The sequence below is a fragment of the Neopsephotus bourkii genome, unplaced genomic scaffold (genome assembly GCF_033783945.1).
Source record: "Neopsephotus bourkii isolate Nb327-2 ecotype Australia unplaced genomic scaffold, CSIRO-AGI_Nbou_v1 NB_1706, whole genome shotgun sequence".
Taxonomy (NCBI): domain Eukaryota; kingdom Metazoa; phylum Chordata; class Aves; order Psittaciformes; family Psittacidae; genus Neopsephotus; species Neopsephotus bourkii.
The window spans coordinates 122,033-147,925 of record NW_026902180.1 but is presented as its reverse complement, the minus strand read 5'-3'; the positions used below and the strand labels follow the sequence as shown (position 1 = coordinate 147,925).

The following is a 25,893-nucleotide window of genomic DNA, read 5'->3' as shown; positions in this document are numbered from 1 at the left end:
GTATTGCCTAATTATCCAGAAAGATGCAGACTAATGAGAAACTGAAATTAATTTCATTACTAATCCAGTATTGCCCACAGCCATTAACCTGAAAACAGCTCAAAAGACAAAGGGGAATCCTAAAATTGTGACAGTCCAGAACACCAACATACAACATCCTGGAAAGATGATTCTTCATTAGAACATGTAAAGACATACACAAGCTAACTTCTATAAACTGTTTGTTGTTCTAACTTCAAATAATCGAAATCTTCACTTTAGAGATGGTTCAGTCCAAGTATTTCAGGCTGCAATAAAACCTTTAATCTTAGCAAATCAGCTTGAAAACTCCCATTACTTGCCCTGCTATTAAAATCTGAAACATGAATTGGTCAGAATTTGTGTCTCACAGACTTTTTATGATGGAAGATACCTGAAAATGACATTCAAGAAGAATGTTGCTGCCCTTTCTCAATCTCCAAAGAAATTTGTCTTTATTCAGGGAGTAAACACCTGCATGTAGTAAATGGCTGGAGAAGCTTAAGATGCTATTGCTCTCCAAGCATTTGTTACTGATCCTCTACTGGAAGTTCCAACCTCTTCAACAGAGCTGGCAGAGCATAGAAGTGTTCAATTGTCAACTCAAGGGACAACAGCTTAGTCTAAACTGTGAAGTCTTAGACCACAAAGCACTGAACTATGCTCACCTGAACTCCTATGCTAGCTCTGCAGTATGACTGTGATCTCGGGGGTCACACTGGGCATGGAAAGAGGAGTAAAATGTGAAAAAAGGACAAGGTAATAACATCTCAAGTGACTGCTGGCTCACCAGGCACACGCTTGCAGTGTCACTGTACGTTTCTGCTCCCCTACTGTGATTACCTCTGCAGTAAACAAAACCAATGCAAAGCACAGGCCACCCACACTTCCAGTGTCATTGGAAAAGCTTGAAATGCAATTTCTGTACTAACTTGTGCAAGCAGCTTAACTACATTGTGCAGAACAATACTAGAATAATTCAGCCTTCTACTGGACTACTGCCAGAAGACTCCTTCAAGTAAACAAAAGGTTTAAAGGATCACTACCAAAGCTCATAGTAAGCATAATGACTCCTGCAAAAGAATATTCAACAGCCCATTCTGTGACCTTCATATGATCTCCTACTCAAAGACGACATTAAAATCTTTGTAGGAAGCCTGATACTTGCTAAGAACAGATGCTCAAAAGTATGCTAACTTTTGCCTGTTTGACAAATACTGAAGAGTAGCAGCTCTTAAGTCAACTGGTACAGAGGAGTGAGGAGCAGCTTCTCAAATTATCATCTCCTCACCACCACTTTCTTAAGGAAAATCTCCTATGCCCTTAAGTATGAAAATCTCTTGCTGCCGCCTTTTATTTGGAAGAAAATAAACAAGCAGCAGAATATACACAAAGACAGTACAAAACCTACCTATAAATTATTTCACTAATTCATGAAATCACAAAAAACTTCCAAGTTATGGGAAGAATGTCTAAGAACTGTCCAATACAGGAGAATTAAAAATGAAATACTAAAGAGCAAACATGAGTAAGTTTAGCATCTGAAGCTACACACCTTGTTTTACTGTTTGTTTGACAACTTTATTCGTAAAAGTAGGAAGACAAAATGAAAGCTGTAGAGGGGCTTTTTACAAGGGTTCATAGTGACAGGATAAGGGGAATGGCTTTAAATTGACAGAGGGGAGATTCAGATTAGACATTAGGAAAAAGCTCTTCCCTGTGAGGTTAGTGAGGCCCTAGAACCGGTTGCCCAGAGAGGCTGTGGCTGCCCCACAGTCTCCAAGGCCAAGGCTGAATGGGGCTTGGAGCAACCTGGTCTAGTGGAAGGTGTCCCTGCCCATGGCAGGGGGTTGCAACTGGATGAGCTTGAAGGTCCCTTCCAACCCAAACCAGTCTGGGATTCTGTGAAAACAATGAAATTAAGCAAAGGGGTAAGTCTGTACTTAGCACAGTCATAGCAAGGGCTGTCAAGAGAAACTGACGAACTTGTCCATGTAGAAGGGATTTTCCGTGTTTAATTTAGCGCATTCTTGTGGTAGTAGCCTTCAGAAATGAAAAATGTGACTTATTTAGACTCAATATAGATATGTGTGTCCTCCAGTTCAGTTTTACAGACAACTAAAAAATACAATATCATTTTCTAGAGCTGTAGTTTCACAAGAGGATGCAAAACCCCCACTACATTCTCTTTGATGAGATTTATGAGTTACACACTTGCATTTTTAGTTTCATTATGAAATAGCTTTAAATAGTATTTCTGTTGCTTCCTGCATAAAAAGATAAAGTGTTATATCTTAAAACAAGATTCTGTTAGAGACATACCTATTGCCAGTTTAACATCAAACAGCAGTCAACAAAAAACAGTATTGCCCAAGTTAAAATTTTTTTTCTGACTTATATAAAATATTTTAAGAGATATAGAGCCAGAATATGAATAAATTAATAAAATTATTAATAAATTAGCTGCAGGTCTCTTAGTTTATAATACTCTGAATACATTATATCAGTTAACATAATATTCTGCATTTCAAGCTCTTCAAGAAAAAAAATAATGAAGCATTTGATATACATACAGCCTAGTAAAACATAACCCCATTTTTTCTACTTTGAAGCCAGGATATTCACTTAGTTTTCTTCCTACTTAATAATGCTTATACTATTACAACTAAATAGCTAACTGTAGCTAAACCAGTTTAAAGAAATTGACATCATTTACATCATTTCAGTGTTCCCAGTATTTACTGCAAATACTGGAAAACAAATCTTCATTATTAAAGATATTCATGTGAGGAAAAAAACCCCAGCTACCACAAAAAAGTCCTGCCTTCTCCCCTGTAAAAATGAGCCTGTGTTTGGATTCAGACCTAATTCCTCCTGATGCTTACTGTAACAGTGGAAATACTTTTTTCCTAAGTTGCCATGCCAATGTCAACAACAAGGAAAGATGCTGGAAAGACTCCCAAAATGTAAATCTTCTTTTTCTTGTGTTGTTAAATCTTAAGCTACGTGGTGAATTACACTTTCTGGGATACAGTGTGCAACTTCAATTCTGCATCATTTTTGCAGAAAAAAGAAACATTCTTGATAATTATCCCTTTGTATGTGTATTATTTTTTGAATAATACAACTCTGAAAAACATTTAATTGAATACTTCTATTTTACACTAGTTGTGGGGTTAACACTATTTAAAAATACAAAGAACTCCATTCAATATGCCTTAACAAAGTACTCCAGTTGTGCTTTCAAGCCAGACTTACAAGTGAAGATGATCAGGAGAGCTTTCCTGACGAGCACTGTAGCACTTTTAACTCTACAGAACATGGGTTGGGAAGAGCAAGTCAGGCAAATCAATTAACGATATTTGAAGAAATCAAACATCATTATTCCCATAGGGAACATTTAAGCAATGTAGCAAAAATGAGAACAGTCCATTGTGCACTCACCATTCTTCCGTTCATTGAGAGGAGGTAAGTACTGACTGGGCTGCAGTGAGAGTTCCTTGAACTCATGTGCAACTGCTTCGCTGTGAGGGCTGGGAGCGAGTCGGGTCAGTGATCCTTCATCCTCAGCATCTGCCGTCCCCAAGTGATCCATTGTGGTAAATCCTCTGGAGAGAGGGAGAGCAAGTGCTCTCTTAAGCACACTGGAGTGGATAAAACTAAGAAAGAGATGAAAGGAAAAAAAAAAAAAAGAGGCAGACACATTACTATTCTCATTCGGGTTTTGGTCAGTTCCTTTGCATACAACATGCAAATTCAGAATGATCCACACAGGATCCATAAGTTTTCCAGAAATACTACATGTTTGAAGAAATAGATTTAAGCAATGTATTTACAAGCAATTTCACAGTCCTTTGATTTTGAGCAGGGCACTTCCCCTGCTCAAATTTGACAGAACAACCACAAAGTGTTAATAATCAGTATGGATACCCTGTGCTCTCCCTTTTAGCAAGTGACATGGCCTGATTATCAGCAGAACATTCTTTTTTTCCAGTAGCTTATATTGATTCAGCATTCTCTAATACATGATAACATACGAAGAGCTTTTAATGTTTTCAAGCACTGCACAACTTTCATTCAGATCAAAAATCGACTTTGGTATTAATGCAGGACTTGATACCAAGGAGCTGTATCAGAACTAGTCAGACCTCTCCAGGAAGGAAGTCTTCTTGCCATGATTTGTTTTCAAATTAACTGTACTGCATACTAGCTCCTTATTGTAAAATAACAGAATGGAACAGAAGTCCCAATTTATTATTTTTATTCTATCATTAATGTGGTATTTAATCAACAGTGAGGAGAGACAGAAGTATGAATTACCGGCAGAAGCTTTTCACAGCTCACAGAACCCTATCAAGACATTAAAATTTCAAAAAATCAGTATGGACTTCAATGAAGTTCATCCCTGGATTCTTGGAAACTCAAACCATATGAAATATTAACAATTCAAGAAGACCCATAAAAAATGTCTTATTATTGTTGAATTGGGGTTTTTTTAATTTCAGTTATTTTTCTTCAGAAACACTTCTGCTTGCCCATTCCCAACCTTCATTCCCAACCTTTGTGTATGCTGAATATAAATACTGTACATGCTGGGGTGTGTATTTAAAGGTTTTTACAATGCAACATGTGTTTTGATGACTAGACCCAAAAGATTTGAAGTGTTACTTGGTATTTTATGAAGCAAAAAATGACAAACAAGTTATCATGACCACCAAAGAATGGCCTACACTCCAAAAGGGGTAATGCATCGTGTTGCTGATTTAAAGTGCCAATTTAAAAATAAAAACAAGTGCTGCTTGGTATATACCTCAGTAGAACAATGATGATGGTTAAGTGCATATTTTTCATTATTTTCCATAGTTACCAATCGGTGCTTTCACATTAAATGAAGACACATTAACTTACAGTTATGCAAGATTTTTTTCTTTGTTCTTAGCTTTTAGAAGCATAATTTACCCGACTCAGATTCCATTTCCTGACATTACACTCTCCTCAAACTCCTACACACCCATACAAATTAAGTACATTATTAACGAAGTCTCTTCAGAGCAGAATTTCAGGGAAAATTTAGCTGCTTATCTGCTCATATTCCTAGCATTTTATCCACAGCTTATTAGCTATGAGTTATGTCTTGGAATCACTTTTCAAAAAGACTAAACCACATTAGCTGTATTCACACCATTAAATCCTACGAAATTAACAGAAACACCTTCTTGTACTAAAGGTTTAACGTATTAGGTTTGACTAACTCCTTTCCCCACTGCAGGTAACTACATATCCTGCTATAAATTAATCTCAACTTTCATCATTTCTAGAACAAACTAAGTTAGTTACATGTCCATTTTTAGACTGTCATTTCAGGAACGTATGTAAATGCGGTTTTACTGACCAGATGCAACTAAGAACATGGCATGCAAGAAATATATACAACATATTCTATTTATTGCACCATTGAAGTGCAACCCAAAACAAGCCAACTTCTCACAAAAAATGTGCTTAAACTGTGGTTTGAACCTGACTGTATCAGGTTAGAATGACCTCGAGGTCATCTAGTCCATCCCCAATCCTGAGTAGGGCTACCAGCTGCTCAGGTCTTGTCAGGTTCTGAACATCTCTAAAGGTGGTGATTCCACACCCCTCTGTGAATGCGTTGCTCACCTCTTGTGAACAGAATTTCTTCTCCTGCAACCTGTGGCTGCTGCCTGTTGCTGTTCTGCTCTAAACACAGGAGATGCTGCCGATCATGACCCTCAGATCTCAGATTTTATTGCAGTTTCATGCGATCCATATACTTACCATTATGAAACTCTAAAACCAAAGTTCTCCAATGCAGAACTCTAACCCTAATCAGAAAGTTTCAATTTACAGTAGAGTCTCAGATACTGCAATTCCTTGTCTTAAATCTTTTGGACAAACAATTTGAACCACTAAACCCAAAGCTGTTTAAAAACCAGCAAGCATAAACATCCACTATTTATCAGTTTACCATCCTTTACAGAATTTCACAGGAACATGCTTCTAGGAAGCAAAACTGAAACAGGTTGCAGCATGTACATTGAAATACCACACCTGATGCCTCTTGTTTCCTCAAGTAGTTGTCTACACTGATTGACAGAACAAGATGAGGTCACTACCCACTATTCCATGCAGGATACTCTTTGCCTCTTTTGCTGCAAGGGTGCTGCAAACCCCTTTACTTATAGGCTGTAGGCTGTTAAAAATCCAGGTATCTTCCCAAATGATCCTTTAACAGCAGAACAACCTTGTTGCTATGTTGCTATATCATCTGTGAATGTAAGACTCTCTAGAATTCCCAGAGAGCCTGAATTCTCAAATTCCTCAGTCATGTGTCAAATTACATCGGCTCTCATTTCATTTTTACTGATGAACTGTCATCGTATGAGACTACAGAAATATTTTTCAGTTTAAACCAATGAATTGTCTTGACCTGTCCCCCCAGAAGAAAACACACACCTCCACCCAACATCTATCAGGGGGTTTTTGGCAGAGAAAAAAGTCTGTGACCTACACAGTGGCTCAGATACACTATGATTAAACTGACAGAGGGGAGACTGAGATGAGATCTTAGGCAGAAACCCTTCCCTATGATGGTGCGGAGGTGCTGGCACAGTTTGCCCAGAGAAGCTGTGGCTGCCCCATCCCTGGCAGTGTTCAAGGGCAGGCTGAAAGGGGCTCAGAGCAACCTGGTCTAATGGTAGGTATCCCTGCCCGTGGCAGGGGGTTGGAACTGGATGAGCTTTAAGGTCCCTTTCAACCCAAAACAATCTGATTCTATGAATAGAATATCTAAACAATACTGTAAAGATGACAAATTACAGACTTGTAATACTAAAATGTAAACAATTTGTCTCTTCTCTCTTGTTCTATTAGAATCTAAAGCAGAACTCAGCTGTTACTGCTCATCCATGAAATTACTAGTTTGTCTTAGGCAGGTTTCCTTATTGTCAGAGTAATTAGGAAATGTAAATAAAAATAATTTTGATAAATACCTTTTCAAACAGACAAGAAGAAAATAAAGACATCTCAATGAAAACATCTTTTTACACTGTTGTATGCATCAGATAATAACCCAGTACTATTTTTTAGCACACCCATTTTAGCTGCTAGAGAAGATGCATATAATTGCTTTATCATGAGCTGGAGGTTACAGCCAGCAGCATTTACTTCACATGCAACTAGACGTAAGATATGCAGAACGTCTCCTGTCTATCTTCAGTTTTCAAAAGCCGTGCTTCATTCTGACATTTCTAATAGAACTGCTTGTTTGGACATCAGCAACTCAAACACACAAAACGAGTAAGTAGAACAGAACATTAGTTCACCCTGATTGAAATCTAACCCTGTACAGTAAATAACTTTATCCAGTCATTAGGTGCAAGAGTGAGAAACATATCTGATTCAGAATTTAATGTACTGTGATACTATCATATTTTAAAGATAACACATTCGCCTCCCCTTTCTCATTTATTTGAAACCTCCTCTATCTTGAAGAATTATTTCATATTTGCCATTTGCATTTGCAGATAGTAATTGTTATCTAGGTAACCCCTGAATTTAAGCAGACCAATACACAGCAGCATATTAATAACTGAAACTCAACACTAAAAATGTGCACAAGAAAAATACAATTAAAAAATAAAAAAATCAGTGTATTAAATTCTCGGTTTTGTATTCTGCATAATCCGAGAAAGTCCCATTTTATACAAGAATAATCTGACAGGCAGAAATAAAATGTCATTTCAGAGGTTTCCACTCCCTTGCTTGAAACCAAGGCATCTAAAAGTTTATTAAGTTGTATAACCATCATCCTGTTTGGTATGAAAATAATTTCTACTTAGATAGTGTCAGAAAGCGTACTACCAGCTTATTCGTAGCAACTAAAATAAAACTACTCCATTCTTCCGATAGTCTCAAACGATCTCAGGTTTGAGGGTGGTTTTTTGTGGGTTGGTTTGGGTTTTTTGGGGGGTGTGTGATTTCATTATTTTTTTTTGACACAGAATTCTGCAAAATGTTTAAAAGAGTAGCAAAGCAAAAACTAGGCCAGAATTATTTTCCTACTTAACCTTTGGAATAGACTATCAGAATAGACTGTGCAGCAGCCCTGCGCAATGCTTTGGTTCACGTGTATCTGACAACGATACAGAAACAAGTGTTCTAGTACTGGCAGAACAGAGCTCCTGTACAATGTATGAGTCTTATGTAAGTGTTCTCACAGATTGTAGGTGGTTGCTATCTTTCTGAACTGCTGAAGACAAACGCTTCTTTTATTTTTTAAACATTTTATCTTCAAAAGACAAAGTCTATTTCCTTAGAAAAATCTTAGAAGGGGGAAAATCCATACTTCCTTGCCAGTCGAGATGCTGGAACTGGTATTTTATTTGGCACAAACAGAAATCTGAATGATACGTAGGTAGTAAATCAGCTTTTATTTTGGAAATCTGCTGGAAAACAGTTCAAGAATCACAGTGAATTCAAACTCCAGCCAAGTCAAATGGCTGACCTCAACACTGCTCATTCATTTATGTTTGCAAGGAACTTAGCTCGCTATGCACAGCATCAAATTATCAGTAGCCACACCAGATTAGGTATTAGCAATACCAGGGTCCAGTGCATAACTTACTAAGAATCATGGTGTGAACATCAGCAGTCAAATCACCTAGGTTTAAGTTTCCCCATTTATAAAGCCCAGTACAATTTTAAATGATACTGCTGCAGTTTGTAATACACCAGAACCTGCAGTGGGAAGAACACTACAATTGCAAAATGTTGGGTTTGGATTTGGTTTTCTTTTTTTTTTTTTCTGTCAGTGTGTCAGGAAACACCAGAACAGACACTTAAGAAGCCGAAGCAGCGCATGCAGCAGGTTAGTGTGACAGTTACCAATGAAGGTCATTTGCATTAAGCTCTTGGATCTCCTTGTCAATGCGTAGAATTTTGTATCTGAGGTAATGTGGCAAGTCACAATATGAGACTAACCTGGCAATTCCTCTTTCCATCTCATAAAGGCAAAAAACTATGCTTTCCAAGTGCAGCTGCCCTACCAAGCGGATAGATATGCCTGCAGCAAACTCCCTGTCTGATCTCCAAATTAGCTGAGTCCCAGTGGTCAGACCCTTGGAATGCTCAGTAACCTCTCTGCTTCCACAGGATCAAGCAGGACTGGGACATAAACATTCAAAATATGCAGGAACATTTAGCTCGATGAACAATACAGTAACTGGAAGCTAAGAGAGTCACTTCCCAGAGACAAGAGCTGGGGATGAAATACCCGTTCCAAAGACAGGAAAAGCTGCCGTGCTTCAAAAGGGTGACTCCTCTTGGCATGCTGCCTATCAGCAAGGGTGAGAAGAAAATTAACAAATAGTAGGGTTGGCTGCAGGAAATCCATCTCTAGTCAGTTCCTGGAGCAATACCAAATCTAGGTGTCTGCTACAAAGACAACAATGCTCCTCAGCCTGGTATGTAACCGTTTCTCTGTAACCTCTAAAGTACAGCACTTTCTCTTTGGTAGACACTAGCACATATTGTACTTGCACAATTCCTTATCAGCTCTGCTTAAGTCCTATTACATGTCCAAGATCTTACTAAATTCCTGCATGAAAAGGTATTGTAATTGTTCTGAATACCTTTCTCTGCACGCCCATATACAATTTCCATCCAAACTCTAAAGGCTACTTGTATTTCATTACAATATTGAAAGATAAGTAATAGTAATAAAAACCAGCTTTGGAAATACTTACAAAGTATCTAAAAAGCCATTTAAATCTGTTCCTCTAAATCACTAACCCATCTTTTACACCAAGTCTCACATATTGGTGTTCTGAAAATAGTAGAGATGTAAAAACCAAAAAATAACCTTTTGCATGTAGTACCACGATTTTAACAACAAACTTACAGAAAAGTTCTTTTGTTTTTTTCTTTTTCAGTTTCCTCAGGAGATTTCAAACCCACTTACTGAACTAGTATTTGGAACCAGTAAAGATGAATACATGACCAAGTACAAAACGAACATAGAAATGGACAGTATTTGCTATGAATATGAATAAGCATAAGATTATCAGTAATTTAACTGGATATGTTAATCTAATTAATCTTTTTCTTTCATAGTTTCCCTGATTAAGAGAAAATGTCTCAAATTAAGTCTGCCTCTGTTGCAAGAACAATGCTTATTCTGTTGAGACTTAGGCCCCTCATTTTGTGTATTCCACAGTGGATTAAAAGACCAAAAGGCATTTTTAATGAAAAAAAAGTCTTGAAAATATTCAACCATTTCAGTATTGATTGCACTTCACACAGTGTAGTGCTGTTCCTCTTCCCAAAGAGACACCACTACTGTTGACAACCCACTGGTGCTTGCAACTTTGGCCTTTCTCATTAAAAATATTTTGGATACAGTATATGAACTTTGAAATGAATACTGACAGTAAATTATTATACTGAAAGAGAAATTGCAATCCTATAGTTAAAATATAGTGTTGATATACTAATTAGTGAAGATAAATTTTGTGGCAAAATACACAGCAAAGAGGATTTAAATCATACAGCTATTTTTACAGATAATTAAACAAATGCAGAAAGAGATGAGAAACCTCAAGGCTGACTGAGTAATCATCTCGGATCACGCAATGTCAAAAACCTCACTGTTACTATTCATTTCTTTGAAAACCAGTGTGCAGAACTGAGGTTCTGCCATGCTTCTCACCAGCCCTGTAGCTGGAATGACAGGCTTCTTAAAAGGGCATGGAGTCAAGACTGGACTGAGAAGTATTTCTGATAAATCCCCTCTCTTATTTAATACACTGAGATTAAATTTTTGTACTGTCTACTCTAGCTAAATGACTACCACCAAGCATAGACTAGAAGACCTCCAGAAACTCATTCAACACTTTTGCATATTTTGATAATAATGCCTCACTGAGATTCTCTTTCCTAATTCTTAGCAGGGAATCTTTAAACCTTGAACCTATCAAAATCTGAAAAGACATAAGTTACACTTGCAAATGCACACCAGAAACTAGGTGAAGTACAGAAATTACTTCTGTCTGGACATAGGCAGGGGATGAGTCAACAGAATCTTAGATGATACACTCCTTCCTGCACCATCTCCAGGCCAAAATAAAGACGCTTCATTTGTAATGGGAGACATGGCCTAACTGCGAATTAGTTATCAGTCAGAGTGTGGAGCTGTTACGAACAGAGGTGGCCTCCCACAGCTTCCTTAAAGCTTGTGAAAGTCAAAGCTTGCCCTGTTGCTCTGCAGGGACATACAGGTGATTATTCTTTTTTTCACATTCCTGCCTTCTCAAAACTAACCTATTCAAATAACATTTAGCAGAGTCTTGTGGACTACACATAACCCTTCAGTGGAAAGAACAGAAACCATAAGAATGTTGTGAAGTTAGAGTTTAAATACTTTAAATTATCTTAATAATGTTTTAAGTAGATACAAAAATTTATACTCTGTGTTCACACTTAGTGGGCTTTGAAATGATAATTAAGAATAGAATTTATCCAAGACACAAAACTTCTCAGAAATGTAAAGCAAGGCAAGGTTCAATACACATAATATTCAAGTCACTAAAATGAAACCAATCCCTTCAGATGAAAGTAATGTTTAAATAGGTTACTAATTATCTAAAATATTTCAAACCTACTTTTTTCCTTTAAGAAGCTGTTCTGAAAACATCTTTCCAGCATGCACCAGAAGCAACACACAAATGGTCTGATGGACCAAATGAAAAAGCAGAGTTTAGGATTATGCCTCAAAGATACTACGTAGTCAACAACCACCTTCTTGAAATAGGAGTATGAACTGCTCTGCTAGTCTATCATGTGAAAGGGAGATATGGTCATCCAGGTAGCTGTGCAAGCTATTAAAACCAAGCATCAAAGCTAAGATCTATTAATCCATATGGATCACCCTGAATATCTTTTAATACACATTCTACTAATGCAATGCTTTATAATTATATAACCCTACACTAGCTTAACTTAGAGTACTCTTTGTAGCAGAAAGTTTATAAAGACTTATGAAATAAGAAGCAAATAAATCTAGGCTCAACTTAGAAAATAAACACAGGGTCATACACATAATACCTAAATATAGCAAGACAAAGAAACAAAGCAAAACAAAGAAACTGTGCACATTATTGGTGTGCAAACAGTGCTTCTAGTTTCTCATCCTTACAGATCTCTAAACATCTAAATTACATCTCCTTTTCCCAATAAAACATAAGTGACATATGATTGCAGAAGCAATTTATTTGAATTCCAGTTAAAAAAAAATAATCAAATGTTCTTAATATCTGTTTTAATATGAAGCACATAGCAGCAGTGTTTGAATAATTGCAAGATCAACTCAGATTTACCTGCCAAAAAGCAAGTTCAGTTATTCTGGTCTATGACAGAACTTTGTTGAATGAATTAGTTCAATAACGTGTTCTGTCATCTTCTGTCATCAGTAAACATAACCAGTGCAGCCAGCAGAATCTATTTATGTAATTGAAGTTGGCAACATATAAAAAAATCAAAACACAAGTGCTCATTTTGGTATTATAAAAGCACTTGATAGCTGAAGTCTGGAGGAAGGGTCAAATATTTGTATTAGCACATCATACAGTTGCTAAACATTATAGTATCATGTCCTAGAAGTGGGCATTCAGTAGAAAAAAAATTCAATTAAGATCTGCAGAGCTTTTTGCAAGAGGTGTTCTGACAGTTCACAAAATAATGAATTAGTTAATTTTAACAATACATTGGATCTTCATCTTCAACAATTCCTTTACATGTTCAGAGTCCTTTCATCACCAAAATGCTGATCTACCTTAAAAATGAATGCTGGTAGAGAAGGTAAGGCATTTCAGAAAAGGTTAAATCTCCATGATTTCATTGTTTGCTTAGCTACTTTAAGATCTTCCCATTTATGACTAAGATGCAGGTGCTATTCTGTTTATTTTAATGCCTGTAAACCAACCCCTTGACTTGAGCAAAGCAAGGAAAGGACTAGGATTCAACTTGGAGAGGAAGGAACTGCAGGACTGTTTCCCGTTGAACATGCTACTTTCTAGCTTCCTTCATAAGCATGACTGGCCATTACACAAGCATTTCTATAATGTTTCTTGATGATTCATAGTTTGCTGCTTCTTATTTATATATATTATTAGAGAGATCAGCAACATGTTATAATATTTGGTTTACCAAATACTGATATTTGACCTCTTAAAAAATACAATCAACTTCTAAAGGACAGAATTTATTATTCAGATTCAGCAATAAACTAAATACATGAATTCAAAATAATGTGGCAGAAGTAGGGATTACCAGCAGCTCCATTTGAGGGGCTCCTGCAAGTATCATGATGCTTATGTCTGAACTGCAATCCAGTGCACATGTGCAGATGATGCTCAGTTCACCCCCTACTTCAAACCTTAGGACAATTTAGAAAATCTGTCTCACAAACCTTTTGCTGCATACTGGCTTCCACCAACACAGATGCTTTCAGGTATTAAAACCATCACAATAACTTGAATTAGCTCCCATGGAAACCAGTCAACTTGTTGCTCTTAACTTCTGAAACTAAAACTTGTAAAACAACCCACTAATGGACAAAAGAAAAGCTTAGAAGATGCCCAATTAATGTTTAAAGAAAGACAAAAATCATCTTTCTGTACCTCTTAAGTGGCAGCTATTTGCCATGCATTCTTTATCTGACTTATGCTATGTCCGTAAAGAACTCATCTGGAATACTCTTTTCTGTTCTCTTCTTATTTATGATGTTACCACCCTGTAAAAAGCATGGCAGAGCATTATGATACGTATTTAAGTGTCCCAAATGATTGGGTTTACTTTGCAAGTTACTACAAGTATTTAATCATCTCCTCTGTTCTATTTCCTTTAACTAGAAAGAAAGCAGAGGCCTAATAACAAAAAATTAACAAGTTCAAGGGGCCATCTCTTCTTCTCAACAATTCAATTTACATTGGAAGATGTGGCCCATTTTGAATAGCAACAGAAGGACCATTAAGGGCTCATTAAAAAGGTTGTTGGAAGTTTTAAGATTTTTTTTTTTAAATAGTGCTGCTGTCCTGCTTAGATAAAACCATTGGGTGAGCTACAACCATAAGATTTACTGCTCCAAAGATAACCCACAGCTACATACATTAAACACGTATATTCATTGCATGCATGCTCATCTTTCTCAACTGAACAGAGGCAGTGACACAAACTTCTGGCAGTTCATATGTTATTGCCAACTCTTCTACTCAACATACGTAAATTATTCTCCACCGTATTCACCATAATCCTGGAGCCAGAATGAGGTCAATATACTTCTCATTTCTGATAGCCAAAGCTGCTACTGAAACTGGGCAAGTATGTTTATTTACTCCTTTGTATTATGAACTTTATAAAGTACTTAAAATGGAAAAAAGCACAGTTGTTTCCTCACTTTATACCAGCTTTCATTTAGATTCATGGCTTAAGGACAACTTCTTCCCTCCTCAGTCTCCAGCTGATACTTTCTCCAAGTTACACCTATTGATAGAGCAGGGTTAAAGAGTAGTTTCTAAACCCTGCCTGGAAGCAAACAGAAACAGTGTCACACTGCATTTGGTTTGCAGTGAATTACTGCTCAACTGCTGAAATCCCACATCATATTAATGGCCTAATTTTTTACACAATAGTGACAAAAGGTCAGAATGTGAGTGCAATTATATCAGTTGTAATAGATATACTCCTTGCAGTATCTTCCCAAGAATTAAAGTGAGGGGTTTTATAGTTCCAATAAGGATGCATATTAAAAGATGCTAATCCCATGCATTTAAGGAATTTTTCAAGTAGAAAAAAACCCAAACCACAATCCTCCAGGCCCCGGCCTCCTAAATATTGGAAATTAAGCATGAGGACATACCACAAATGAAGTATTATGACTTTAACAGAAAAATAAATAAATTTTGTTAAAGACAAAATTTACAAAATCTTTACTAAAAAAAAGCCAAACTTCTACCTCTCAAATCGAGATCATTTCTTCCAACAAGGCCCATAATACTCTCTGTGAACAGAGTAAGACAACAGGAAGGAAGATCACTTACTGTTTCTTTATAAATACAGAACCAAGATTATAAGTGATCAAACTTAATCCCCAGATCAACACCCATATTCTAAAATAATCAGAAAAACTATGTTATTAGTATAATGCTTGAAAACTCTAATGTTCAGAACAGCTTAATGCTATAATCCACAGTCCATGCCCTCAGTGCTTTAAGAACCAACTTCTCACGATCTCCAAAGCTAAACTGAACTCAAATTCCATCTTCCGTACTGAAATTAGCTAAAGACTAACAGAGCAGAAACTCTGGGTCAGGAGAGTTTATGTTGCCTAAGGTCACTTTCAAAGAAGTCTTATCTGTCCAACTATTGTGTGTTCCAATATTTCATTCCCCACAAAGATGCTTGTTTAAAAATAAATAAATAAATGGATAGATGGTGACCATGAATTTGTTTACAGTACATTTCTGTATCAGTTACTAGATGTAACAGCTGTAACACATCTAAATTCCGTATTTCTTGGGATTTACTCATACTACAACTTGAAGTGGAAAAAAAGCCATTAAACCTTTCCCTTATAAAACAAACATAATTCTAATCTCCCTCAGTTATAAAGGAGAGAAAAAGTCCTCTGTTCATGCAGAAATGGTGGTAACTATAAATAGGCTGATCAAGAAACAAACACAATGACCTTCAGAAATAGTTATCATCTCAAGAACCACTCAACAAAAAGTTAATCAACACAGAAAAAAGGCTTCCTCTATTTAAAGACAGATACTTCACGTTTAGACCTAAAGATGAGAATGCCTGAGTACAACAGATTATTTCCTTCACTCAGTTTAGACAAATTACTTCCCAAGATCATCTTAAAGGAAAATAGTATTTAGAAATTTATGATGAAAGTAGTAACACAAAGGATCAATTTAGGGTGAGTGTAAAAAAGAGACAGTCCGTACCCACCGTTCAATTTGAAGAACCAGCTATTTCTGAATTAACAAGGAGACACCATTGCTGAAGTCTGCTGTATTAATAAAGCATTACCTTATTACTACAGAACTTAAACATCTCTAACTAAAGCTTATTCCTTAATTCAACATTGAACACATACCCCCACTAGTCTATCATCTTCCAACAATTACAAAAAATTAAACTGTAGTTACTAACTAGGAGCAGTGGCACAGTGACTAAATACAGGGCATTCCCATTAGACCCACCAAACCCACTCCCAGATGTGCCGGCTGACCAAATCACCAGCTCTTGGCTGATTTTCACCACCTCATTTCTGGTTAGGGTGATCCTGTCCACACTGTAGGGTTGGCTGTTGGCATGGGTGCTCCTTACCAACAGGGTGCTCCGTCTGAGGAGACCTACCCTGGTGACATGGCTAACCTGAACTCAAATGGCTGAGGAGAACAAACCCAAGCAGGCAAAAAGCTTTGGTAGGGGTAGAATGGAGAAGCTGAACCAAAGGACAAAGAGTATCACCTTTATCATGTTTCAGTAAGTTATGTGGCTGAATAGTTCTTTTTCCTCAGCTGAAAATGTACTTCAAATGTGGAGTAAACTTCATGAGCTTCAGTAAGCAAAAAGAATGCTTAAAATACAGGCTGAAATATTTTTTAATGTATTTTCCTAATATTCTTCTGCACAATGCTAATGGAAAACCTCTTACTGAACATTTCATAAACACATCAAGACTAGAGTAACAGTCAATTTACAAACTCACGAGCCTAAACACTTCAAGCCATAATTTCTCTCACATATAATAATTTTATTTATGTACTAGGCATTTTGGTCTTAAGCAGCATAACAGAAAACATACCTGCTTTCATATTCCTTCTGATATGTAAGACACTGCCATCATTTAACAGTCAAACATAATTTCTTGGGGTTAAATATGTTTCAAAACACTTTGGTTAGACACATTTACTAACGCACAATGTATTTAACCACGAATAAATCAGTAAGAAAAGGCTGAAAATTTGAAGCAATACTGCTCTTTCCTCAAAGATGACCTTTTTTTTTTTTTTTAAAGAGCATAAAATAGTTTTTAGGGAAAACAAAACAAAACAAAACAAAAAAAAGCCTACAGAAAACCCACAACAAAATAAAAAAACCCCACAAAACCAAACACCAACAAAATACTACGAAGTTTTATTAGCAACCCTATTGGAAAACTACTAATAATGTGATGAAAACAAGACATTATCTGGTCAGACAGAATTAGTACAGCCCAGGTTTCTCTTTTGCTCTTAGCTTATTTTCATTATTTCTTCTCTGACATCGGGTCTTATCATTTCACTACTTGCTTTCCTTCTCAATTCCTCTTCCTGAATGCTCTATTTTTTTAATCTCCATTTATCAGTGAAACACTTCTCATCTCACTTTCTACCTTACCTTTCAAAAATGCTCTGTATACCATCCGTCCTTAATATATCCTCTTCTTTCAACCAGCCAGCACAAGGCTTGGTTTAGGCTTTCAAAAACCTACCTACAGACAGATCAAAGAGATGCTATTGAATTCTATCATTTGGACTACCTTCTGGCCCCATTACTGGCCCCAAGTATTTGAGAAACAGTAGTTTTATAACTCTACCTATGTGCAACAGCCTTCTGTCAACTATCAGTCTGGTTTAGTCTGCAGAAAGGGGAAGTACCTTCTTGTGTTTTATTCACCCTGTTTCAGATTTCTAGTTTGTCTCCATATTGTCCACCTTGTTCCTGCTTAGAAATTTCTCAGGGCACAGAAAGATGAACTATTGGCTCAAGCAGGTTGTTACTATGTGCATTTCAACCTTTCCCAGAGATTCCACCTTTCTGATTTCCCAGTGCTGCTTGACAGGTTTCTAAAAATCAGGCACATTTTACAGGACCCGGTCAAAGAGCAGTCAAATGGTAAAACTGTAAAAATGCCTCACCATGCTGATCTGATTCCAGAAGAAATCACCAGTTCTACTGTGTTATTCATAGAAGCAAAGAAAGGTGGTTGAAATTGCCTACAGATGTAGACTGAATTATTTAAAGCTTGATTCACATTGAAGATTTATAATTCCTATAACCATAAAGAGTTTACATTTTGCAGAAACTGATAGCATTTAAAACCCTTTATCTTACACCAAGCAGTGTACTCACACCATAAGTGCTGCTGTATTGTCTGACATTAACATAAACAAACATTACTGTAAATAACCCATATGACTGTATAATAAGTAGTAACTTCTTTGGAATTGTTTACTGGAAACACAGTGAGTTTAGTTCTTCCCTTATAAACCAGGTATTAAAACCCTTCTGCTTTTGAGAAACTCCAAATCAAAATACAGTGTTGAATACATTAATTAGAAAATGGTGAGGTTTTCAGTCACTCCTGTAGCTTCACACACAGTTTTATGATGATGATGTGATTATTCTCAATATTTACCTAAATGGTATAAGCCAAACTACAGAAATACTGGAAATTTTTAAAGAAATAACTACAGGTCCCAAACAACCAACCTGTTAACTGACCACCCTTTGCTTTTGGAGCAACTCCTCAGCATTCAGGGATAGGAGGTAGTATTAGCACTTCCAGCTTGCAGTGTATTTAAGGTTTGGATTTCTTACCAGAAAAAAAGGTCGAGGTTTGCAAAGACACATTAATCAGCACAAGCTCATCTACTCCTCTGAAGTACAAGCATTCAATTCTGCAATTTTACTTAAGCTCCCCCCCCGAACTTTATAACAGTGAAAAACTCAAAGAGAACTGATGCGCAAACACATCTCTTCATTGACAATTCTGCATTCAATGTCATAGCCAATGCTGCTGCACAGCAACACTCAACCAGTGAGAGTCTGAATTTATCTGTGTTCAGAATATTCCTACTAAAAAAAAGCACATCCATTTATTTCCTCCTGTTGGATGCAAAGCAAGCACAACCATAACCATGAGAGGAAAACGTGTGAACAAGCATACTGCCATCCATACCCAATATTTCATTGATCTGAACTAACAGCAAATCTGACACATCACTATTAAATCGTGTCAAGAGCTGATCTAAGATTTTAAAAATTCTTTTCTAATTCAGATAGTTCACAAGGCTTTAACAAAACCCTTATAAATATACTAGCTGTATTTATATATATATAAAATTATATATAAATATACTAGTTATATTTATAAAGAACACAGCTGCACAAAAAGTACAGCTTACACATTGAAAATCATTAGCAAAACGCTAAGGCATTTCCTTTGGTTACCTGTCTTGAGTTGTATTTTCCACTGAAAGATTTTTTTTTTAGATGGTATTTTTAAAGGAGAAAATCCTAAAAAATTAATGTACCAAGTAACAGTAACAATGAAAAAACAAACACTCCAAAATATTTGAGAGATTTATTAGTCCATTCAAAACCTCCTAAAATAATACAAAAAGGGAACGCCTCAGACCAACTCCAATGAACATAAAGTGTTCTTTAATAAAGAACATTAGTGAACATTAATTTCTGTAAGTGATCTCAGTATATTCAGCAAGCTCCACTTTTGAAGGACCCATATTCCGAGGCCCTTGTCCGCTCAATTACCACCAAGGAGAGATTACAGAAGCACAAACACACTCCTTTGCTTTCATACTTCCAAAGGCACTTACATCCAAGAACAAAACGTGCTGAGAAAGATGGCTCATTCACAACATACAAAATATTGGTAGCACATACAACTTACACAATGTTTTAAAACACAAAATGAGGTAATGGTGACATCATGTGTTCTCTCACATAACATTTAAGTATAAACACTAAAGCCGTAACTCACAATTTACACTGAAAATCTGTCAATGTAAAAGTGGCATTCATACACAGATTTCTTTGATTATGTTAAATCACAACTATTACTTTCCTGAAGTTTTACTAACACATGGTTCTAAATCCTGAAAAGCTTTAAGCATGTGTTCCACTTTCTGCAACCGAGTTAGTCTCATAAATGCATGCTTAAAGCTTCTCTGGATGACAACTTTACCAAACAATATATTTTCATTTTCAAAAAAAGGGGAACAAAATTAGGAATTGAGACGGCACTGTAATTACAGAGAATGGCAATAGCTCACATTCTATGCTTCTATTTTGTTTTGCTTTTTGTACAGGAAATACTTAGAAACTTCTCACTTTGTGATATACAAGAACCGTTTATGGGTATTAACTGGACTTTACTGGAACATGCTAACTTGAACTCCATTAACGAGTTTCTCTACTAAATTTTTATGAGGTACTTCTTTTACATTTCTAATAAAGAATGACTGGCAAACTAATTTTCATGTCTCTAGTTTGTAATCAAGTTTTCAGCAAACTGTTCCCCAGCATTCCAACAGATTTCTGACATTAGAAACAAAAAGTGGAAATAAAAATGTAATTGTCCATCCTTTTCAGAGATACGAATTTGGGCCTATTATCTCATAAATTCACAGTTGGAGAAGGGTAGAAAACCAGTGGGTTTTCCCTTTATTTTTAGTGGTTTTGTTCATTTGTATTTCACTAGTCAGTGTGAAGATCAAAAATGAGCTTAACCATGACTTCTCTCTCACTTTGTTGCTTTTGGCCTCATGCCCAGGTTTAAGCCAGTTTTCAAACATTTAATTAATGGCTTTAGCCAAGTACTCAAACATGAAACCTTAAAATACTGTCTACTGAGTCAACAATCACAGAGATTCAGTTTATTGCACAAGTGCAAACCCGTTACATTAACATCTGGATTTAATAACAGTAATCTGAACACTTTAATAAATTCTGTAATGTGCATTTGCTTTGGAGTTTCATGATACGGAAGATTTTTGTGGCTGTGGCTCTAACAAAGCCTCAACAACTCTGAAGAGTAGTTTTACAGCAGCTGTCAATCTTTAATGCAGAACAAAAGTTTGAAAAAGTTTTATTCCATAATAAATATAATGCAATTTAGGCTCTTGAACTTCAGGCGATAAAAATGCTGAAGAAACAATGGCAGCACAATGCTCAACACAACACAGAATAATTTCATTTAAAGAAGCAAACATGAAACATTCATGGCTGTCAAGTGTGAACAGGCTTAATTTCAGTTGTTGATCTCTTTTTTTAAGGCATGCTGCTAAAAAAGTAACAGCTATATTCACAGCAAGAAACAAAGGCTCCAGATTTACTAAGCAGGGACATGAAATGAACTGGTTTGCCAACTCTAATAAAACCAGCCCTTCTTTACGTAGCCTGAATGCAATCCTAAAGCACGCTTTACCTTCAGGTTAAAGGAAGCTCCCCCATCTTTAAGTGTTTCCAGCTGCTATTTTTTTGCCTACCCCTACAGCTCTGGGCTTCACTGGAATACATTAATGCTCCAGATATATCCCACCTTCTGTGGATACCCAGGAAGTTTTGTGCATCTTGCTTTTCCTCCCTTCTCTGGAGCAGTTAGCCATGGAAGTTGTGTGCACTGTCTGTTTTTTTCTGTAGAGGTGGAGCCAATGCTCTAGTTCACCTTAGAGGGGCCTCAGTAGAAATTATCAGGGAGGCTTTAAGCTTGATGCTCTGTCTTGGTTATTCTGAAAAAAAAGCAACCTCTTCACCCCAACAAAGCCCTTTTTCCCCATACAAAAGACGATGAGGGAGGGAGTAGGATTACAATTTTCACTATTTAGGTACCAACTGAACATGAGATGCGCACAGTTCCAGAAATGAGAATGTTTTAGCTGACATAACCCAAGTTCCTTATTTTAAGAAGCTGCTTGGGTCCCTTCCTAATACCTATTGAAACAGAATTCTATCAGCAGCCATTAAACATTCTTCATTACTCCCTTCAAGAAGGAAGTTTCCTCTCCTCATTACACCTGGATTTATTTAATCAAAACACATTGGGTCGGGTGCACTTAGGAAGTGCTGTGACATGCTCTGGTGCTATGCTGGTACTAGACTGAATCAAAAATCAACAAAATGCTATAGAGGCCAAAGTTTTACCTACCAATACAAAAACTATTAACATTTATAAAAAGTCTAACATAATTTGTAAAGGTTTGCAAGCTTTAGAGTCCTTTAAAAAGGAGAAAATATCATTTAATCAACATAAGACTATTTAATAAGTCAAAATTCTAAGAGGTGATTAAAAGAAACTAGTATCAAATGGCAAACCAAACATCACAATAACTTAGCTTATGTAACACAGGTAGTACAGATATCCAAATTCCTGTTTGTATGAGAACATATCTTCTGGAAAGCCTTCCATTTTAACAGGATTATAAACCAGCACAATTTAAAGTGAGACTGCTCACTATAAGTAGTGGCTTTATAAAAAAAACCTGTAAGTAGAAAGTTTTAGTGTAAGATACAGCACTTACCTCGTATGTCTAGCCTCCTTCTGTAGTGTCTGTTTCAGCGCATTTCTGGTCAATTGGAAAGTAAAGATAGGAAAAACAAAAATCACAAAAAATGTCTCAAGAATTCTTTATTTTAAAAGTTGCATACTGTATTCCATTTATGAAATTTAAACCTTAAGAATACAAGTTGTTCTTTTTAACTTTTTTCAATATTGGGGATGTTAAAGTATCTTACTAGGTCAAAAAAACTAATTTCAAGGTAATTTTTTAGCACCTTTTGTATTACCACTCAAATTCTAACACACTAATTATTTGTCTTTCCAATTACCTCCGAGAAGAACAAGTGCTCTTTTTAATTCAGCTGCAATATATAAGACCAGTCTTAGCTCCTTAAAGTCCCATTCATTACAGCTGGAATGTTGTTACACTTAGAAGTTAAAACACCAATTACATCTACACACTATAATGTCATTTCATAACAGAAATATGTATTAGCTTTCTACAGATTCCAATACAAAGGAACCTTTCTAAACAAAAAAGGAAAATGTCCATAACCACATTTTGGCTTTTTGCTATGACAACTGATGTTTGTTCTGTCATCAACATTTCATTTATGTTTTAGAGCATGTGTGTACATATACGTATCTACAGACACATATGATTATGTCAATGCAAACCTTCTGCACACCAAATTTAGAAAAGTTAAAAAGAAAAACAGTTATCTTTAGGGTTGGCATTTATTACATCCTGTTTCATACAACATTAATGAGGTTTTCCAGTTTGAGCTTTGAACCCATCAGTGTTGGCCTAAGAGGTCCCCATACATGGCTCAGCCACGCAATGTTGCCTTTGTTCCAAGATTAATCCTAACAAGCAGAGGGTTTTTCTTCATCTAAAAGTTTGCATGCCCAAAGGCTGAGACTGCTGTGGTGGTTTCTGTACATATCAGTGGAAGAGGTTAAAACCTAAACATGTAAAAAACTAATCCAAAATACAAGAGGAAGAGGTTCCAAGACGAAAAAGGTGCACCAAAAGGTCTAAAAAAAAGAAATGGCCTACAGTAAAAGGTATTCCCTCTTCCTTCCAATACTTATCTAAACACTGTTTAAAAAAAAAAACACAACAAAACCTCCAAACCCATAATTAAGTATATACTTCCTATTCAATATCATATTAATCCATAATTTCGTCAATTATCTTGTTTGATTTCTAGGCTAACAAGCAAGGGCTACAATTCACTAAACATTTTACACATAAAACCCCTGAATTTGCTTGAATATCTATGTATTAAGCTCCACCTTTCAAGCTTGTTTGTAACAGTAACTCATTCAACAGAAGCCTGTAAATCAAAAAAGGTAAATATTAAGGTGATTTTCAAGTTACTGTATGACTGCTCTTAAAAATTCCTCTGTATCAAGGTCAGTGTTGCACATTTCTCCAAATACAGCCAAACTGGTAAAGTTGGTCTGCACTTCCAATAACGTACTATGGACTTTCAGCTTCCACATGCTATTATTTTCTTTATAACTGGTGTGATTACCACACAGCACTGTCGAACTTTGAATGCAAGTTTATACCACAAAAATCATAATTTGCCCTAATTACACAGGAAAGAAAACTTCAGGAAGGAACTAGATAAAATGTCACACATTAAGAAAACAATCTCATGAAATGCCAGCTGCGCCTTTGTTTAAGGCATTAAAACATCAATTAATTCAAAACCTGGGCATTTTTCCATCATGAAGGGAAAGATCTAGTGTGAGGAAGAAATGCAATTGCCTTCCCATAAACAAGAACTTTAGAACATGCTGTACTCAGAAAGGTGTAAGCTGAGTTTTCCTTAAAAGATGACTGATGGTTGTGTAAATTTTTTTTGCTTATTGACAGCCATGAGATTTCATGGTGCTGCCTGTATGATATGCATGAAAAGGTAGATTTTTGATATTTATTTCGTGATTAAATTTGTTTGTTTTTAATCCTGTAGCTTCTGTTTCAGCTACACTGCCTGCTGCAGCCATAAAGTCCCAGTATTACCTCTCTGGACTTCACTGAGACAGCATAACAGCAGTTTTCTACACTACATACTTATAAACCAGTACAAACCCCATACAAACGGAATGAAGGCAAATGTATTTGCTGGCACAAAGGAAAGGCACTGCAGCACAGCTCTTTGCCTTTCTCACTCCACTCCAAAGAGCGTCACACGTGTCGATTTAAGTGCACCCGAGACACAGATCTGCGCATAGAACTGCTGCAGACACACACTTGCTACTTTCCAACCAAGCGCCATCTAAAATCTCTGTATTTCATAGCTAACAAACCTATGAAACAAAACTCTCTAACGGTCTGGTCTAAGGGCATCTGCTCTTTTAACAGGTAAGGGAACACAAGCTGTGGTTGTGTGATGTGGGTCACCAAGGCCAGCGGTCTCGACTTCACTGCTTTGAAAAGGAAAAAGCATTCATTTCAATGCACCTATTTTTAAGGCCAGGCCCTGCAGTTACACCTTTTTACTCGCAGTCCCCGTACCTCTCCCAGCATTTTGTGTGCCTTACTGAACTAGTAATAATAAAAATCTGCGGCCGCAGTGCAACAGAAGGCAAGTCTGTCAGCGTGCTCTCGGCAGAAGCCTGGTCAGGCAGATCTCCGAACGGGATGTGAGAGGTTCCGGGCCCACAGGGGCAGCTCCCGCGAAGCGGCCGCCCTCAGCCCTGTCCCCAGGACCCGGCCCTGTGAGGACCCTGCCCTGCCCCGCTCCGGCAGCGAGGGGCTGGCGCCGAGCCAGGGTAGCGAGGCGCGATCCCACACGCCTCAGCCTCCTTAAGATGGCTGTGGCAGCGCGCACGGCGGCCACTCGCGGGCGGGGCGGCCCGCAGACCACCGCAGGCCTGGCAGGCACCGCTGTCTCGAGGGGGCCGCTCACCGCCCTGTGGCCCCTCCGCGGCGGCGGCCCCGCGGCCCCCCCGCCCGTCAAGTGAGGGGGCTCCCCCCTCACCCCCCGGACCCCGCATGGAGCACCGTGGCCGAGCAGCGGCGGCACCGTCCCCCCTGCCCCCCTCGCCCGGTCTCTCCCACTCTCTCTGCCTCACCGTTGCCCGCCGCCGCCGCGGACATGTCCTCTCGCGAGCTACGCGGCCGGGACCGCCCTCGGGGGGGGGTGGCGGGGTGCGCGCCCCGGCGGTTGGCCCGCGGGCGGGGGCGGGGAGGCCGCGCGCGCGGGCGCTCTGCGGCCGCCTCACACGTGTGGGAGGCGCTGGCGGGGCGGCTGCATCCGGGTATTCGCGCCCTGGTAGCTGGGGCAGGGGGCTGGGTGCCCGTGTCTTTGGTGTTCTCTGGAGCTGGGGGTCTCTGCCCACGGCTGAGGTAACCCGCCCCGTCGTGCCCTACCGCCGTCCGTCGCTGTGTCCCTGTCGGCCCAGGCGGTGACCGGTGACTGCCGCCCGCTGTCAGGTACCTTCTCTGAGCGCACCTGGCCGGTGGCCTGCCGGACTAACCCTGCGGC

The 25,893-nt window shown here is 37.9% G+C and overlaps 1 protein-coding gene across 4 annotated transcripts in view; it reads right to left on the bottom strand.

The window, feature by feature from the left end:
- MRTFB (myocardin related transcription factor B) overlaps positions 1 to 25,597 on the bottom strand; it is a 78,444-nt gene extending 52,847 nt beyond the window's left edge. Inside the window, exons 1-3 of one of the 4 annotated variants that reach the window (XM_061376092.1) lie at positions 25,481 to 25,597; positions 22,413 to 22,457; positions 3,463 to 3,677 (exon numbers count right to left, since the gene is read on the bottom strand). In XM_061376092.1, coding sequence (XP_061232076.1) covers positions 3,463 to 3,613 — 151 coding nt within the window. In that variant the 5' untranslated portion in view covers positions 3,614 to 3,677; positions 22,413 to 22,457; positions 25,481 to 25,597. Of the gene's footprint in view, positions 1 to 3,462; positions 3,678 to 22,412; positions 23,204 to 25,480 lie in introns of those variants that run through there. The other 3 variants (XM_061376093.1, XM_061376091.1, XM_061376097.1) reach the window with 3 other exon arrangements.
- Positions 25,598 to 25,893: the final 296 nt, after the last annotated feature.